General features: G+C 31.6%; 1 protein-coding gene, 10 non-coding genes and 1 pseudogene across 11 annotated transcripts; 11 read left to right on the forward strand and 1 right to left on the reverse strand.

Moving 5' to 3' along the window:
- The first annotated feature begins 135 nt into the window (after positions 1-135).
- Positions 136-251, forward strand: LOC145757675 (U5 spliceosomal RNA). Its single transcript, XR_014285700.1, has one exon. It is a non-coding gene; the product is annotated as a U5 spliceosomal RNA (small nuclear RNA).
- A 159-nt stretch (positions 252-410) lies between these two features.
- Positions 411-527, forward strand: LOC145757670 (U5 spliceosomal RNA). Its single transcript, XR_014285695.1, has one exon. It is a non-coding gene; the product is annotated as a U5 spliceosomal RNA (small nuclear RNA).
- Positions 528-1135: 608 nt separating this feature from the next.
- On the forward strand, positions 1136-1251 carry LOC145757683 (U5 spliceosomal RNA). The gene has a single exon (XR_014285707.1). It is a non-coding gene; the product is annotated as a U5 spliceosomal RNA (small nuclear RNA).
- A 157-nt stretch (positions 1252-1408) lies between these two features.
- LOC145757622 (U5 spliceosomal RNA) lies at positions 1409-1524 on the forward strand. The gene has a single exon (XR_014285652.1). It is a non-coding gene; the product is annotated as a U5 spliceosomal RNA (small nuclear RNA).
- A 162-nt stretch (positions 1525-1686) lies between these two features.
- Positions 1687-1802, forward strand: LOC145757623 (U5 spliceosomal RNA). Its single transcript, XR_014285653.1, has one exon. It is a non-coding gene; the product is annotated as a U5 spliceosomal RNA (small nuclear RNA).
- A 162-nt stretch (positions 1803-1964) lies between these two features.
- On the forward strand, positions 1965-2080 carry LOC145757667 (U5 spliceosomal RNA). Its single transcript, XR_014285692.1, has one exon. It is a non-coding gene; the product is annotated as a U5 spliceosomal RNA (small nuclear RNA).
- A 162-nt stretch (positions 2081-2242) lies between these two features.
- Positions 2243-2358, forward strand: LOC145757654 (U5 spliceosomal RNA). The gene has a single exon (XR_014285680.1). It is a non-coding gene; the product is annotated as a U5 spliceosomal RNA (small nuclear RNA).
- Positions 2359-2520: 162 nt separating this feature from the next.
- Positions 2521-2623, forward strand: LOC145757684 (U5 spliceosomal RNA; annotated as a pseudogene).
- Positions 2624-3246: 623 nt separating this feature from the next.
- On the forward strand, positions 3247-3362 carry LOC145757669 (U5 spliceosomal RNA). Its single transcript, XR_014285694.1, has one exon. It is a non-coding gene; the product is annotated as a U5 spliceosomal RNA (small nuclear RNA).
- A 161-nt stretch (positions 3363-3523) lies between these two features.
- LOC145757681 (U5 spliceosomal RNA) lies at positions 3524-3640 on the forward strand. The gene has a single exon (XR_014285706.1). It is a non-coding gene; the product is annotated as a U5 spliceosomal RNA (small nuclear RNA).
- Positions 3641-4054: 414 nt separating this feature from the next.
- On the reverse strand, positions 4055-6308 carry LOC145755351 (uncharacterized). Its single transcript, XM_082571576.1, has 2 exons — positions 6016-6308; positions 4055-5060 (listed from the first exon to the last, which is right to left on the reverse strand). Exon 2 carries the CDS (start codon positions 5056-5058, stop codon positions 4477-4479), a length of 582 nt encoding a protein of 193 aa, XP_082427702.1. The 5' UTR covers positions 5059-5060; positions 6016-6308; the 3' UTR covers positions 4055-4476.
- LOC145757677 (U5 spliceosomal RNA) lies at positions 4247-4362 on the forward strand. The gene has a single exon (XR_014285702.1). It is a non-coding gene; the product is annotated as a U5 spliceosomal RNA (small nuclear RNA).
- Positions 6309-15921: the final 9613 nt, after the last annotated feature.

Raw genomic sequence — 15921 nt, forward strand, 5'->3', positions numbered from 1 at the left:
TCGAATTATTTTTTTTATTTAAGTTTTTGTTAATGAAATATAATAGGTGTAAATGTTTAAATCTACAACTGATAACAAACACCACAAATTAATTTATTTAATTGCGAAATATAGTTCAGTTTCAATAAAGGTATTTTACTCTGACTTTTATTCATATCAAGTAAATCTTTTGCCTTTTACTAAAGATTTCCATGGATAGGAGTATTTTTGAGTTAATTTTGTTTTTGAATGTCATACTTTTATTAGTAGGCGATTTTACCTTAAATTTTTAAGGCATGTCGAATTATTTTTTTTATTTAAGTATTTGTTAATGAAATATAGGTGTAAATGTTTCAATCTACAACTGATAACAAACACCACAAATTAATTTATTTAATTGCGAAATATAGCTCAGTTTCAATAAAGCTATTTTACTCTGACATTTATTCATATCGAGTAAAACTTTCGCCTTTTACTAAAGATTTCTGTGGATAAGAGTATTTTTGAGTTAATATTGTTTTTGAAAAGGTCTACTTTTATTAGTAGGCGATTTTACCTAAAAATTCATTTCTATTGATTACTGCATTATTTTGTATTTTTTAATGTAATCAACAAGCAATTTTTAGAAATAAAGTAAATTTGCAGAAAATTTTTAAACTTGAATTTTTTAGAAAGCGAAAATTGTTGAAATAAAAAGTGCTTTTGTTCTATATTTATTTTTTTACCTTTATTATACAAATTGTGTAAATCTTTGCCTTAACCAAAGACATCTGTGAATAGGATTGATGTTGAATTGCACTATATTTTAAGTGACCAACTGAAACAAGAGTGTAATTTCTGAAATATTTTTTTATTTTTAACTCAGATTTATATAAATAATAAATATCTATTTAAATATTATTGCTAGTCTTTATAATTTAGTAATATTTGAATAAAACTGATAAAATCGAGTATCTAGGTTAAAAATTGCAGTGGCCAAACTTTGACTGTTTATAACAACAAACTTTTTTCTTGAAATTTGTTAAAATTATATTGTTATTTGAGTTTTTGTTAGTGAAGTGTTATAAGTGTATCTGTTTTAATTTATAACTGATCACAAACACTACAAATTAATTTATTTAATTGTGAAATATAGTTCAGTTTCAATAAAGGTGTTTTACTTTGACTTTTATTTATATCGAGTAAATCTTTCGCCTTTTTCTAAAGATTTCCATGGATAGGATTATTTTTGAGTTAATTTTGTTTTTGAATGTCATACTTTTATTAGTAGGCGATTTCCCCCAAATTTTTAAGGCATGTTGAATTATTTTTGTGATTTAAATTTTTGTTAATGAAATATTATAGGTGTATTTGTTTCAATCTACAACTGATAACAAACACCACATATTTATTTAATTGCGAAATATAGCTCAGTTTCAATAAAGCTATTTTACTCTGACTTTTATTCATATCGAGTAAATCTTTCGCCTTTTACTAAAGATTTCCATGGATAGGAGTATTTTTGAGTTAATTTTGTTTTTGAATGTCATACTTTTATTAGTAGGCGATTTTACCTTAAATTTTTAAGGCATGTCGAATTATTTTTTTTATTTAAGTATTTGTTAATGAAATATAATAGGTGTAAATGTTTAAATCTACAACTGATAACAAACACCACAAATTAATTTATTTAATTGCGAAATATAGTTCAGTTTCAATAAAGGTATTTTACTCTGACTTTTATTCATATCGAGTAAATCTTTCGCCTTTTACTAAAGATTTCCATGGATAGGAGTATTTTTGAGTTAATTTTGTTTTTGAATGTCATACTTTTATTAGTAGGCGATTTTACCTTAAATTTTTAAGGCATGTCGAATTATTTATTTTATTTAAGTATTTGTTAATGAAATATAATAGGTGTAAATGTTTAAATCTACAACTGATAACAAACACCACAAATTAATTTATTTAATTGCGAAATATAATTCAGTTTCAATATAGGTATTTTACTCTGACTTTTATTCATATTGAGTAAATCTTTCGCCTTTTACTAAAGATTTCCATGGATAGGAGTATTTTTGAGTTAATTTTGTTTTTGAATGTCATACTTTTATTAGTAGGCGATTTTACCTAAAATTTTTAAGGCATGTCGAAATATTTTTTTTATTTAAGTATTTGTTAATGAAATATAATAGGTGTAAATGTTTAAATCTACAACTGATAACAAACACCACAAATTTATTTATTTAATTGCGAAATATAGTTTAGTTTCAATAAATGTATTTTACTCTGACTGTTATTCATATCGAGTAAATCTTTCGCCTTTTACTAAAGATTTCCATGGATAGGAGTATTTTTGAGTTAATTTTGTTTTTGAATGTCATACTTTTATTAGTAGGCGATTTAACCTTAAATTTTTAAGGCATGTCGAATTATTTTTTTTATTTAAGTTTTTGTTAATGAAATATAATAGGTGTAAATGTTTAAATCTACAACTAATAACAAACACCACAAATTAATTTATTTAATTGCGAAATATAGTTCAGTCTCAATAAAGCTATTTTAATCTGACTTTTATTCATATTGAGTAAATCTTTTGCCTTTTACTAAAGTTTTCCGTGGATAAGAGTATTATTATTTAGTTAATTTTGTTTTTGAAAGGCCTTCTTTTATTAGTATGCGATTTTACATTTAAATTCATTTCTGTTGATTACTGCATTATTTTGTATTTATTAATGTAATTAACAAGCAATTTTTAGAAATAAAGTAAATTTGAAGAAAAGTTTTAAACTTGAGATTTTTAGGAGGCGAAAATTGTTGAACTGAAAAGTGTTTTTGTTTTAGATGTTTTTTTTTTACCTGTATTATGCAATTTATGTAAATATTTATCTTAACCAAATATATGTGAATAGGATTGATTTTAAGTTACATTATATTGTAAGTGACCAATTGAAACAAGAGTGAAATTTTTGTAATATTTTTTTATTTTTAACTGAGATTTATATAAATAATAAAAACCAATTTTAATATTATTGCTTGTCTTTATAATTTAGTAATATTTGAATAAAACTGATAAAATCGAGTATCTAGGTTGAAAAATGCAGTGGCCAAACTTTGACTGTTTATTACAACAAACTTTTTTTTTGAAATTTATTAAAATTATATTGTTATTTTAATTTTTGTTAGTGAAGTGTAATAAGTGTATCTGTTTTAATTTATAACTGATAACAAACACTACAAATTAATTTATTTAATTGCGAAATATAGTTCAGTTTCAATAAAGCTATTTTACTCTGAATTTTATTCATATCGAGTAAATCTTTCGCCTTTTACTAAAGATTTCCATGGATAGGAGTATTTTTGAGTTAATTTTGTTTTTGAATGTCATACTTTTATTAGTAGGCGATTTCCCCCAAATTTTTAAGGCATGTTGAATTATTTTTGTGATTTAAATTTTTGTTAATAAAATATAATAGATATAAATTTTTCAATCTACAACTGATAACAAACACCACAAATTAATTTATTTAATTGCGAAATATAGCTCAGTTTCAATAAAGCTATTTTACTCTGACATTTATTCATATCGAGTAAATTTTCGCCTTTTACTAAAGATTTCTGTGAATAAGAGTATTTTTGAGTTAATTTTGTTTTTGAAAAGGCCTACTTTTATTAGTAGGCGATTTTACCTAAAATTCATTTCTATTGATTACTGCATTATTTTGTATTTTTTAATGTAATCAACAAGCAATTTTTAGAAATAAAGTAAATTTGCAGAACATTTTTAAACTTGAGTTTTTTAGAAAGCGAAAATTGTTGAACTGAAAAGTGCTTTTGTTCTATATTTATTTTTTTACCTTTATTATACAAATCGTGTAAATCTTTGCCTTAACCAAAGACATTTGTGGATAGAATTGATGTTGAATTGCACTATATTCTAAGTGACAAATTGAAACAAGAGTGTAATTTCTGAAATATTTTTTTATTTTTAACTCAGATTTATATAAATAATAAATATCCATTTAAATATTATTGCTAGTCTTTATAATTTAGTAATATTTGAATAAAACTGATAAAATCAAGTATCTAGGTTACAAAATGCAGTGGCCAAACTTTGACTGTTTATTACAACAAACTTTTTTCTTGAAATTTGTTAAAATTATATTGTTATTTGAGTTTTTGTTAGTGAAGTGTAATAAGTGTATCTGTTTTAATTTATAACTGATCACAAACACCACAAATTAATTTATTTAATTGTGAAATATAGTTCAGTTTCAATAAAGGTGTTTTACTCTGACTTTTATTCATATCGAGTAAATCTTTCGCCTTTTACTAAAGATTTCAGTGAATAGGAGTATTTTTAAGTTAATTTTGTTTTTGAATGTCATACTTTTATTAGTAGGCGATTTCCCCCAAATTTTTAAGGCATGTTGAATTATTTTTGTGATTTAAATTTTTGTTAATGAAATATTATAGGTGTATTTGTTTCAATCTACAACTGATAACAAACACCACAAATTAATTTATAAGTGCTCGCACTCTTCCGAACCCATTCTGGTGTTTTACACAGTCGCTGTAGTGGCCTGCATAGCTGGTATCAATGCCGCCGTAGGTTATTCGAACAGCGGCTATGGCTTCTCCCCCTGCAACGGCTTGCTTCTGGCAGAGCATAGATTTCCCTGCACTGCCAGGAGCAAAAGCCGAATAAGGAAGAGATGGCGCACCAGGATGGGCTTGATGGTAATGTCTACGTGCTGAATTCACAGTTAACCACCTGGACGCACACGTTGGACATAAGAAGGGTTTAATAGGGACTTGAGGAGAGCAAGCCAGTGGAGCGGCGCACGACGAGTAGTGACGCCGCACCGATCTAAGGGTGGGCCCTGTGAATGTCAATTTGCATTTATTGCAAACGGCATGCACAGGTACGTTACAGCCCTTCCAGCCATGACAGCTGGTAAGATGTCTGTTTAAGGACTGCAACGTAGTCTGTAGTGCAGCACAACTCGACACTGGACAAGCAAACCTGGTCGCCCCAAAGCCACTATACCAGACAGTAATTCTGTCGTTGGCATCCCCGGCAGGTTTCGGCAAGACCATATCTAAAAATAAAATAAAATAGAGGCAGTAATTGTTGGCAAACAAGAGGTATTATTAATAGTAAAAACAGTAACAGTATAAAATGGTCAATAAAAATAAGAAACTACTGCTTGTGGTCTTTTGTACTTTATACACAAAGGTTCGAGTTATTACTTTACAAAACAAAAAACAGAATACTATTGATTAAGATATATTAAGGCAACGTTGTAGTAAAATCAAATAAAAATATTTTCAAGGCATTAAATCTAAAATATTAAGATAGACCTTTAAAAATACAATGCAACGCTCGCACTGCTATAAGAAAGGAAAGCGACAACAGCTGATTCACGCTTCACTTGCCCTACGTCACAATTAAGACTTAAATTAACACGCCCAAACTGTGAGTGAACAAAGCGGAACAGAACTATTGTTATTTGTGCAAAGCAAATAAATAAGACACCAGTATTGTCAAAAGTAAAAATTAAAATAACGCTGAAAGGACGTCAACTTTTAAAAGTTAACCATTAACAGGCACAAAAATCAGTCAAGACAGATTTTAGTCAAAACAAGACTGCCAAAAGAGAGCACCGTGTAAAAAAAGGCGACGCACGTATTGTACCGCACGTATTGTACTACGTTGTAAAAGAGAACTGTTGTGCGGTTCACTGACGCTACGTCACAGTGGACATTTACTGAAAAATTTCACGCTGTACGAAATTGGATGGGTCAAGCGGAACGAGCACAATTTGGAACAAATCCAGCACCAAAATAAAACAAACACGGCCCCAACACTCCAAAATCGAATAAAAACACCAAGATTATATACAGAATCTCAAAATATTTGATGCGGCCAGTCCGCAAACCGATTTTAAATTTGTCGTTTAATTAAAAATTTAAAATGGAAAATAAAATTTTAAAAACTTCGCCAAACACGACCCTAAGACAACTCTCTCAATGTAAATGAGCAACACCACTTACTTTTTACGATGTTATGGTATGTCTTCTTTGTCCACGTGGCAGTTGTAAAGAATTTCCGGTGTTGGTTTGGATTTCCTTTATATAAATTGGTTTTTAGAGCAATTCGCTTGCCCGGAAATCCAAAATCCTGCAAGTATAGAGCAGTTCGCCTGCCCGGAAATTTGATGTGATTTTTGCAGAGCAATTCACTTGCCCGGAAATTCTTCCCACGTGGACGAGAGTAGTGGTGTTGCGTACAATACTGTTCGTGATGTTTTCTTCAAATGAGAGAGAGAGAGAGATAGTCTTTTTCTTTTCTTGTCCTAGGGGCCGAGAAGCGATGCCCAAAAATGGCGGAATCCGATCGAATTCGCGCAGTCTGTCATTCTGTTCGCGGCCGCTATTGGCTAATTCATTTTATTCCAATAGTTGCTTCGCAGCCCGTGTGCAAGTTGACGGTTTTTCTAGGAGGGGTATCTGTTCACAGCCACCCTAATTATCGCTGCAGTAATTAATTAACGGCGACCTGTGCGCCACAGGAGGCCGCCGATAGCTTGTGGCGACGCCTTTTTACACACTAAACACAAATGTAGCTAATTATAAAGTTGCCTGGCTCTACTTTGCAAATTTTAATCGCGAAATGGGCGAGCTTTGTAAGCGCAAGGTTCGTACTGTTAGGTGGTCGTAAAAACGTGCGTCGTTTTCTCCTGCATTCCGCTTTAAATTCTTTACGCGACAGGCGTCTTGCTCGGTCGTTTAGACTGGTTTTGTTGACCGGCATGTTTGGGCATTCTATTTGAATAAGGTAAGTTACCCTTTCTTGAAACTGAGTTTTTTTTAATCAAAACAAGTCGCATAAGAAATTGGTACAAGTGCGTGTACATAAAATATCGCAAAATGTGCGATCCTTGTAAGCGCATGGCCTGTGCTGTTAGGTGATCGTAAAACGTGCGTCGTTTTCTCCTGCATTTCGCTTTAAATTCTTTACGCGACAAGCGCCTTGCTCGGTCGTTTAGACTGGTTTTGTCGAGCGGCATGTTTGGGCATTCTATTTGAATAAGGTAAGTTTCCCGTTCTTGAAACAGAGTTTTTTTAATCAAAACAAGTCGCATAAGAAATTGGTACAAGTGCGTGTACATAAAATATCGCAAAATGTGCGATCGTTGTAAGCGCATGGCCTGTGCTGTTAGGTGGTCGTAAAAACGTGCGTCGTTTTCTCCTGCATTTCGCTTTAAATTCTTTACGCGACAAGCGCCTTGCTCGGTCGTTTAGACTGGTTTTGTCGAGCGGCATGTTTGGGCATTCTATTTGAATAAGGTAAGTTTCCCGTTCTTGAAACAGAGTTTTTTTAATCAAAACAAGTCGCATAAGAAATTGGTACAAGTGCGTGTACATAAAATATCGCAAAATGTGCGATCGTTGTAAGCGCATGGCCTGTGCTGTTAGGTGGTCGTAAAAACGTGCGTCGTTTTCTCCTGCATTTCGCTTTAAATTCTTTACGCGACAAGCGCTTTGCCCGGTCGTTTAGACTGATTTTGTCGACCGGCATGTTTGGGCATTCTATTTGAATAAGGTAAGTTACCCGTTCTTGGTGACTTATGCTTCATACCAGCAAGAAACTAGTATTACAATTAGTAAACGTCGCCCTTTAGGGTTGGGACAGCAAAGTTTATAAGTACAAGACAGTTTAGTAGAGATTGGTGTAGTTATTTTTTTTGATAAGGCCTTTTTTAACGCCCAAAATAATTATACCAAACAAAATGAAAAATTCGGCTATGGAAACAAATATACATAATAAAAGAAAAATATCACCTACTGCTCAAACGACCTCGCCAAAGCGCACAAACAATGAAGACGAAAGTTTTACATTGGTAGAACATAAGAAAAACAGTAACAGCAAGCCAACTACACAAGATGTGCTCTCCAACCCGACAAACCAAAAATGGCAAAGAAACAGCGATGCGGCGCGTGACCTTCCAAGTCACGTGACTGGGCAGCCTTCTTTTGCCAAAGTAGTTACAGGCAAAACCATCAAACCTAGAAACATAGATTTAAAAATACATGAATGTGACGTCATGTTGCGTTTTTCGCCTAGAATTACCAGAGAAGACGCGTTTGGCCGCCTTTTGAAAAATCTTAAATTTGTGCCATCAGATTATGAATCAATATTCTGCAAATTCTCTGGCTTATGCGTAATAACCATGAGTTCAGTAGAAAAAACAAAAGAAATTGTAGAAATTCTAAAAGATCAATATTTAAATAAAAAATGGAAAGATCTCGTATATACTAGAAAATGGGTGGAAGAAGACATCCCAATTATTTTTTCAAACGTACCCTCCAAATTTCCTGACAATATTATCCTTGAAAAAATAAAACAACTTCAGCTTGAAGTTACTAGATCAATTCATATTAAAGACAAATTTGGAGTAAAAAACGGAAAACGATATTACTTTGTAAAGGAAGAAAACATTCGTCAAGTAACAGTACCCAAACAATTAATATATGGAAACTATTATTTTCCTGTTTACCATCCCGGACAACAAGCAAAAAACATAAACGAACCGGATAAACAACAAGAAAAAACAGAAAAAAACATACCAAAAGAACAGCAACAAAATTCGCCACAAACAAACAAAGATAATGAAACCGAAACCCCGAAGGACCATCAAGAGAAGAAACCTAGCATATTTTCCCCGCCACGGCCAATAATAAAAAATCAAAATGAAACATACACGCCACAAAGAAACACTTCAATCCAAAATAAACCCAGCAGTAGACAACAGACACCAGCCCACATCACCCACAAATCAATCCCATATGTCATAAACACCTCCGATGAAGAAGAAGTATATCCATTGGAAACATCGATGGAAAATTCAGAAGATATAAACTATACTTACCCGTCCGCAGGTAAAATAATATACAATCTTTCAGAAACAACTAATACAAACCTTTAAACAAACTATCAAAACTAATTAACAATCAAATTTATTTACTTTTTCTAATTTTTCCTGTAAAATATTTGTTTAATAATGGTGTCATATTTAACTATAACAACTCTCAATTGCAACGGACTTGGCAATATGATAAAACGACAAACTTTATTTAATAACTTAGCAAACTCCTTAAGTACAATTATACTGCTTCAAGAAACCCATTCCCTACCCCAATTAGAATCGATATGGGCATCCGAATGGAAAAATGGCCCATCTTTCTTCAACTCTTCCAGTTGCTTTTCAAACGCACGCGGTGGAGTTGCAATACTTTTTAACACTAAAACTATCACACCATCAAACATACACTACACAACAGACGGACGGACAATTTCATTAGATATTAACACACATACACATACAATTCATATAATAAACATATACGCACCAGTTTCATCACACCAAAATTCAACTGATAACATAAAATTTTTCAACTCAATACTACACCTCACCTCATCACCTTACCCAACCATAATGGCGGGTGACTATAATAACATCGAAAACACACAAACTGACAGAACACCTCCATTAACACATAACACACAAAATAAATCAATACAAACATTTCAACAACTTTTCGGACTTTATGACTCATTTAGAAAACTACATCCTCACAAACAACAATATACATACACCGGACACAACATGCAGTCCAGACTAGATAGAATATACATTACACCAGAAATAACACCACTCGAACATAAAATACAGCCATTTCCACTTTCAGACCATGACATTGTCACACTTACATTTACACTCACAAACACACACATCATTAAAAAAGGAAAAGGATTTTGGAAAAACAACACAAACACTTATCACGATGCAGACTTTTCACACACACTAGCACATAAATTACCACATTGGAACAACACAACACAAAACATAAACACAAACTGGAATAATATTAAAAGACATATCAAACACCTAAACATAAAACATTCAATTTTGATCAAAAACAGACAGACTGACAACATACAAACACTTACCAATAACATGAACACAGCAAAAGAAAACTTACAACATAACCCAACACCACAACATTACAAAACATATCAAACATCAAAAAATAATTTGGCTAAAAAGATTAAACAACATACAAAACAAAAAATATTCAATACCATTTTAAATAACCAATACAAACATGCACCTGATAAATACATTTACAAACAAATTAAAACCCACATTACTCAAACACAAATACCAGAACTTTATAACAAATACTTCTTACCATATTCTACAACAAAACAATTGATCAATATAACACAACAATATTACACTAACTTATACAACAACACATACACTGACACAAATCACATTTTTCACTCAAATACATTACCACAACTAACCACAAAACAACAAATCTCATTAACAACACCCATTACAAAAACAGAACTATTAAACACAATAAAATCACTTTCACCACAAAAGACACCTGGGCCTGACGGACTATCATACGAACTCTACAAAACACACTCAGACACACTTCAAAATACATTACTCAAACTATTTAACAATTTTTTAACAACAGGCACCATACCGCAACAATTTAAAACAGGCACTATAACATTAATACACAAACACAAATCAAAATCACTTTTAGAAAACTATAGACCAATATCATTACTAAACACTGACATCAAAATTTTCACTCGCATTTTGGCCAACAGACTGAAAAATATCACTAACACCTTACTATCACACACACAATTTGCACAACAAAACAAATCAGCAGCAGGCGCAAGCTTGTTGCTGAGGGACATATACAATTTATCCACAACAAGACATAAACAATACCATATCATATCACTAGATTTTAAAAAAGCATTTGATTCAATAAGCCACACATACCTACTAGACACACTTGCCAAATTTAACTTTCCAATCACATTCATTAACATTATTAAATCACTCAATACAGACGCCACATCACACATTCTCATTAACAAACATATCACTCCACCAGTACACATCAAAAAAGGAATTCGACAAGGAGACTCACTAAGTTACACCTATTCACACTTTCAATTGAACCACTTATACAACAAATAGACGCAGATAACACAATTAAAGGAATACACATAACAGGACAAAATATTATCAAAACAATTTCATATGCAGATGACATAACCCTCACATTGTCCACACCTCAATCAATACACTCAGCTTTTAAAACACTACAATTATTCGAACATGCATCTGGACTTACACTCAATCACAACAAAACAAATACATTAATTACTAACCGCAATATTAAAACACAGAATATACCACAAAACATAAACCCTAATTACACACACATTTCACCACTTAACATACCAATAGGCATACCTACACAAATTCACAAATCATGGAACACAACATATAACAAAATTACAACAGAACACGAGAATTTAAAACAACATTATACTACACTTGAACATAAAACAATATTAACAAAAACAAAACTACTGCCCCACATTCGAGCAATGGCCAGCACATACCCTATACCACAACATATCATATCAAAAATAAACAACACATTTCTTACATATGCACTAGGAAAAACACACACAAATATCACATATAAAACACTGACACTACCACAGGCATTCGGAGGCTATTCATTTCCAGACATACAAACATACGCAGACCTTTTTTACATAAGACCACTTTTTTCACACACCAAATACAGATTAAATGCAAGCCCACCAACCATACAGGACACTCTCATAGAATATCACATAGGACACACACTTTCCAAACTACACAACATCTTAACACAATACCACATATTGACAACACAAACAAAAACTATTTACATTACATCACAATTATAAACAAATACAACATAACTTTAAAACAACTGCTATCAGGAAACATAAACAAACTATATAAAACAATTATAACACCCACAACCAAATCTACAATTCCATGGTCAAATATACACAGTAAAATTTTAACAAACAGCACCAAAACATTTAACTTTAAGCTTATACATAACATATTACCACTCAAATCTACATACATGCATTTTAATTTAGACAACAACTCACATTGCCTGTTTTGCAACAAAGCCGCGTACGAAACTTCTCTTCACACTTTTCATGCTTGTAAACAAATCCAACCTTTACTTACTTTAACTAATAACATATTTACCTTTCTATCTGGCCAAGATCACAATATTTTTGATAATTCCGACCATTTAAATTTAGTTCCACCATCTTCAATCTCACCCTTATATCTTGATCACTATATTCTTCTTATTTCAATTTTACATCAAAAAATCTGGAAACAAAGAAACCAAATTTGCCATGAAAAATTAAACTTTTCTATACCAACTATTCTATCCTCTATTAAAAAAACTTTATACTCCCAACTCACCCTTGAAAACAGCAAAAATCAAAGCTTATATTCCCACATCATCACGGAATGCATAACATCATTTGAACATAACTCAGCAGTTACCTAAGAAATTACTCTGACCTAAAAATAATTGCAAAAATAAATTTTAACACTTAAAACAGATTAATTTTTAATTTATACATAATAACTACCCAAATATAATCCAAAACATGTCATCACTGTTAATAAGCAATAATACCTTTCTATAACCCCAAGTAAAACAATTTAAAAAATCCAATTTCAACTAAATAAATTTAAAATAACATTATTATTTAAAATTTATCAAAACAATCTATTAAAACTGCTAAAATACACCAATAATTATAACAGTACAACTAATAAACATTAAGTAATATATTTAGTACATGAAAACCAGTTCTTAAACTCAAAATTGACCAAATTTTTAACCAAAAACAATTTTTTTAAACATGTGCTTTTTGCCATGGCAACATAAAGTTTCGTACACTACTAGCGGCAAAATAATTAAATTATCCTCAAATAAATAATTTTTTTGTATATTTATAAACTATAATTTTGTACTGTATTTCTTCTATATAAACATAACTTCCTTAAAGAATATATACTGTTCAATTGCTTTATAATTTAGATGTACATATTAACCATTTAAAATTGTAAATATTTACTAATTTATCGTTGTAACTTGTCTTTTTTTTTTACTAAATGTAATTGTATGTTTTAAACCGTAATATTGTTGTATATTTTTGTATACACATAGTTTTCCTTAAACAGCTCTTCAAACTAGCTTTAATGACAACAGAAACAAATTAATTTTCAAAAATCCTTAAAAATAAATAAATGTTTTTTTTTCTTTTCGAAACTATTTTTTTTCGTAATTTAATTGTAGTTTTAATAAATGTATTTATATCAATCCAAACTTTAATTACCACTAATATACAAAATTAATGAAAACTTACCTTTTTAAACAGAATCGTTATTTTTTTTTTTTGTGTACTCGCAATATTTTTTGTTTGTGTTATTTTTAATTAATGCAAATAAAATAAAATAAGGAGTATTTTTTAATCAAAACAAGTCGCATAAGAAATTGGTACAAGTGCGTGTACATAAAATATCGCAAAATGTGCGATCCTTGTAAGCGCATGGCCTGTGCTGTTAGGTGATCGTAAAACGTGCGTCGTTTTCTCCTGCATTTCGCTTTAAATTCTTTACGCGACAAGCGCCTTGCTCGGTCGTTTAGACTGGTTTTGTCGAGCGGCATGTTTGGGCATTCTATTTGAATAAGGTAAGTTACCCGTTCTTGAAACAGAGTTTTTTTAATCCAAACAAGTCGCAAGAAATTGGTACAAGTGCGTGTACATAAAATATCGCAAAATGTGCGATCGTTGTAAGCGCATGGTCCGTGCTGTTAGGTGGTCGTAAAAACGTGCGTCGTTTTCTCCTGCATTTCGCTTTAAATTCTTTATGCGACAAGCGCCTTGCTCGGTGGTTTAGACTGGTTTTGTCGACCGGCATGATCGGGCATTCTATTTGAATAAGGTAAGTTACCTGTTCTTGGTAACTTATGCTTTATACGATCAGTCAAGTACAATTAGTTAACTTCGCCCTTAGGGTTGGGACAGTTTAGTTCTAGAGAAACAGCAGATCAGTATTGTTTGGTATAGTTTGTTTTTAGATAAGGCCTTTTTTAACGCCCAAAGCAACTATACCATTCTAAATGGAAAATAGAAATATTGATTTAAATATCAAAAACAAAAGAAAAATTTCACCAACCGCTGAAATGACATCACCAAAGCGTACAAACAATGATGAAGATGTTTTTACACTGGTTACAAAGAAAGCTCAATCAACTAAGGTAAATGTACCTTTTCTCAAAGAGGTGCGGTTCGTACCAGTACCGGTCAGGAATGGCCAAAAAGTGGGGAAGCGTCGCGCGACCTTCCTAGTCACGTGACCGGAACAAAATCCTTTGCTAATGCTATTGGCGGCAATAAAACCACCAAACCACAACGAATCGACCTGTCATGCTGAGATTTGCGCCCAGGTTAAGCCGGGATGAGGCTCGTGAACGGCTTTTTAACAACTTGAAATTTAAACCCAATGAATATGAATCAATCTTTTGCAAATACTCTGGCCTTTGTATAGTAACAATGATAAATGTAAAAAAACAAAAGAAATAGTCAACATCCTGAAAAATGAATATCTCAAACAAAAATGGTTAGATTTGGTCTACGTTAGGAAATGGATCGAAGAAGATATACCGATAATATTTTCCAATGTCTCTTTTAAGTTTCCCGACAATATTATAATAGAAAAAATAAATCAACTTAACCTGACAGTAACCAAAAATATTCACCATAAAGATAAATTTGGAATAAAAACTGGAAAAAGATATTATTTTGTGAACGAAAATCAACTTAGGCAAACTAAAGTACCCAAACAATTAATATATGGCAATTACTTCTTTCCAGTATATCACCCAGGACAGCAAAGAGAAACAACAGAACCACCAGTCCAACAACCAAAAACACGCAACAAAAACAAACAGAATCAACAAACATCACACAAAATCCTAAAAATTTTCTCTCAGAACTTTTCTTACCGTCACCAGACACCAGCTCACATCAAACAAACAACAATTCAGTACAAAATCAACAATTCAGATGAATCAGACAGTTCGGACGACACTAATATAAATTATACCTACCCCTCAGCAGGTAAGGTAGTTTACCAAATACCAAACGTTGAATAATAATTTCTGTATATTCTTGTAACTTTATTTTTAAACCTTGAACAGTTATTTTATTTGTGTAATTTATTTTTATGTGTTTATATATTAAACTAGCAACCATTAATTGCAATGGTATAGGCAACAATATTAAAAGAAAATCAATATTTGAAATTTTAACAAAACTGCCAACAACAATATATCTTCTTTAAGAAACCCATTTCCTACCCCAATTAGAATCGATATGGGCATCCAAATGAAAAAATGGCCCATCTTTCTTCAACTCTTCCAGTTGCTTTTCAAACGCACACGGTGGAGTTGCAATACTTTTTAACACTAAAACTATCACACCATCAAACATACATTACACAACAGACGGACGGACAATTTCAATAGATATTAACACACATAAATATACAATTCATATAATAAACATATACGCACCAGTTTCATCACACCAAAATTCAACTGATAACATAAAATTTTTTAACTCAATACTACACCTTACCCAACCATAATGGCGGGTGACTATAATAACATTGAAAACACAAACTGACAGAACACCCTCATTAACTCACAACACACAAAACAAATCAACTACAGCAACTTTTCGGACTTTATGACTCATTTAGAAAATTACATCCTCACAAACAACAGTATACATACACCGGACAAAACATGCAGTCAAGACTAGATAGAATATACATTACACCAGAAATAACACCACTTGAACATAAAATACAGGCATTTCCACTATCAGATCACGACATTGTTACACTTACATTTACACTCACAAACACACACACCATTAAAAATGGAAAAGGGTTTTGGAAAAATAACACAAAC

This window comes from Corella eumyota, chromosome 6 (genome assembly GCF_963082875.1).
Source record: "Corella eumyota chromosome 6, kaCorEumy4.1, whole genome shotgun sequence".
NCBI lineage: Eukaryota > Metazoa > Chordata > Ascidiacea > Phlebobranchia > Corellidae > Corella > Corella eumyota.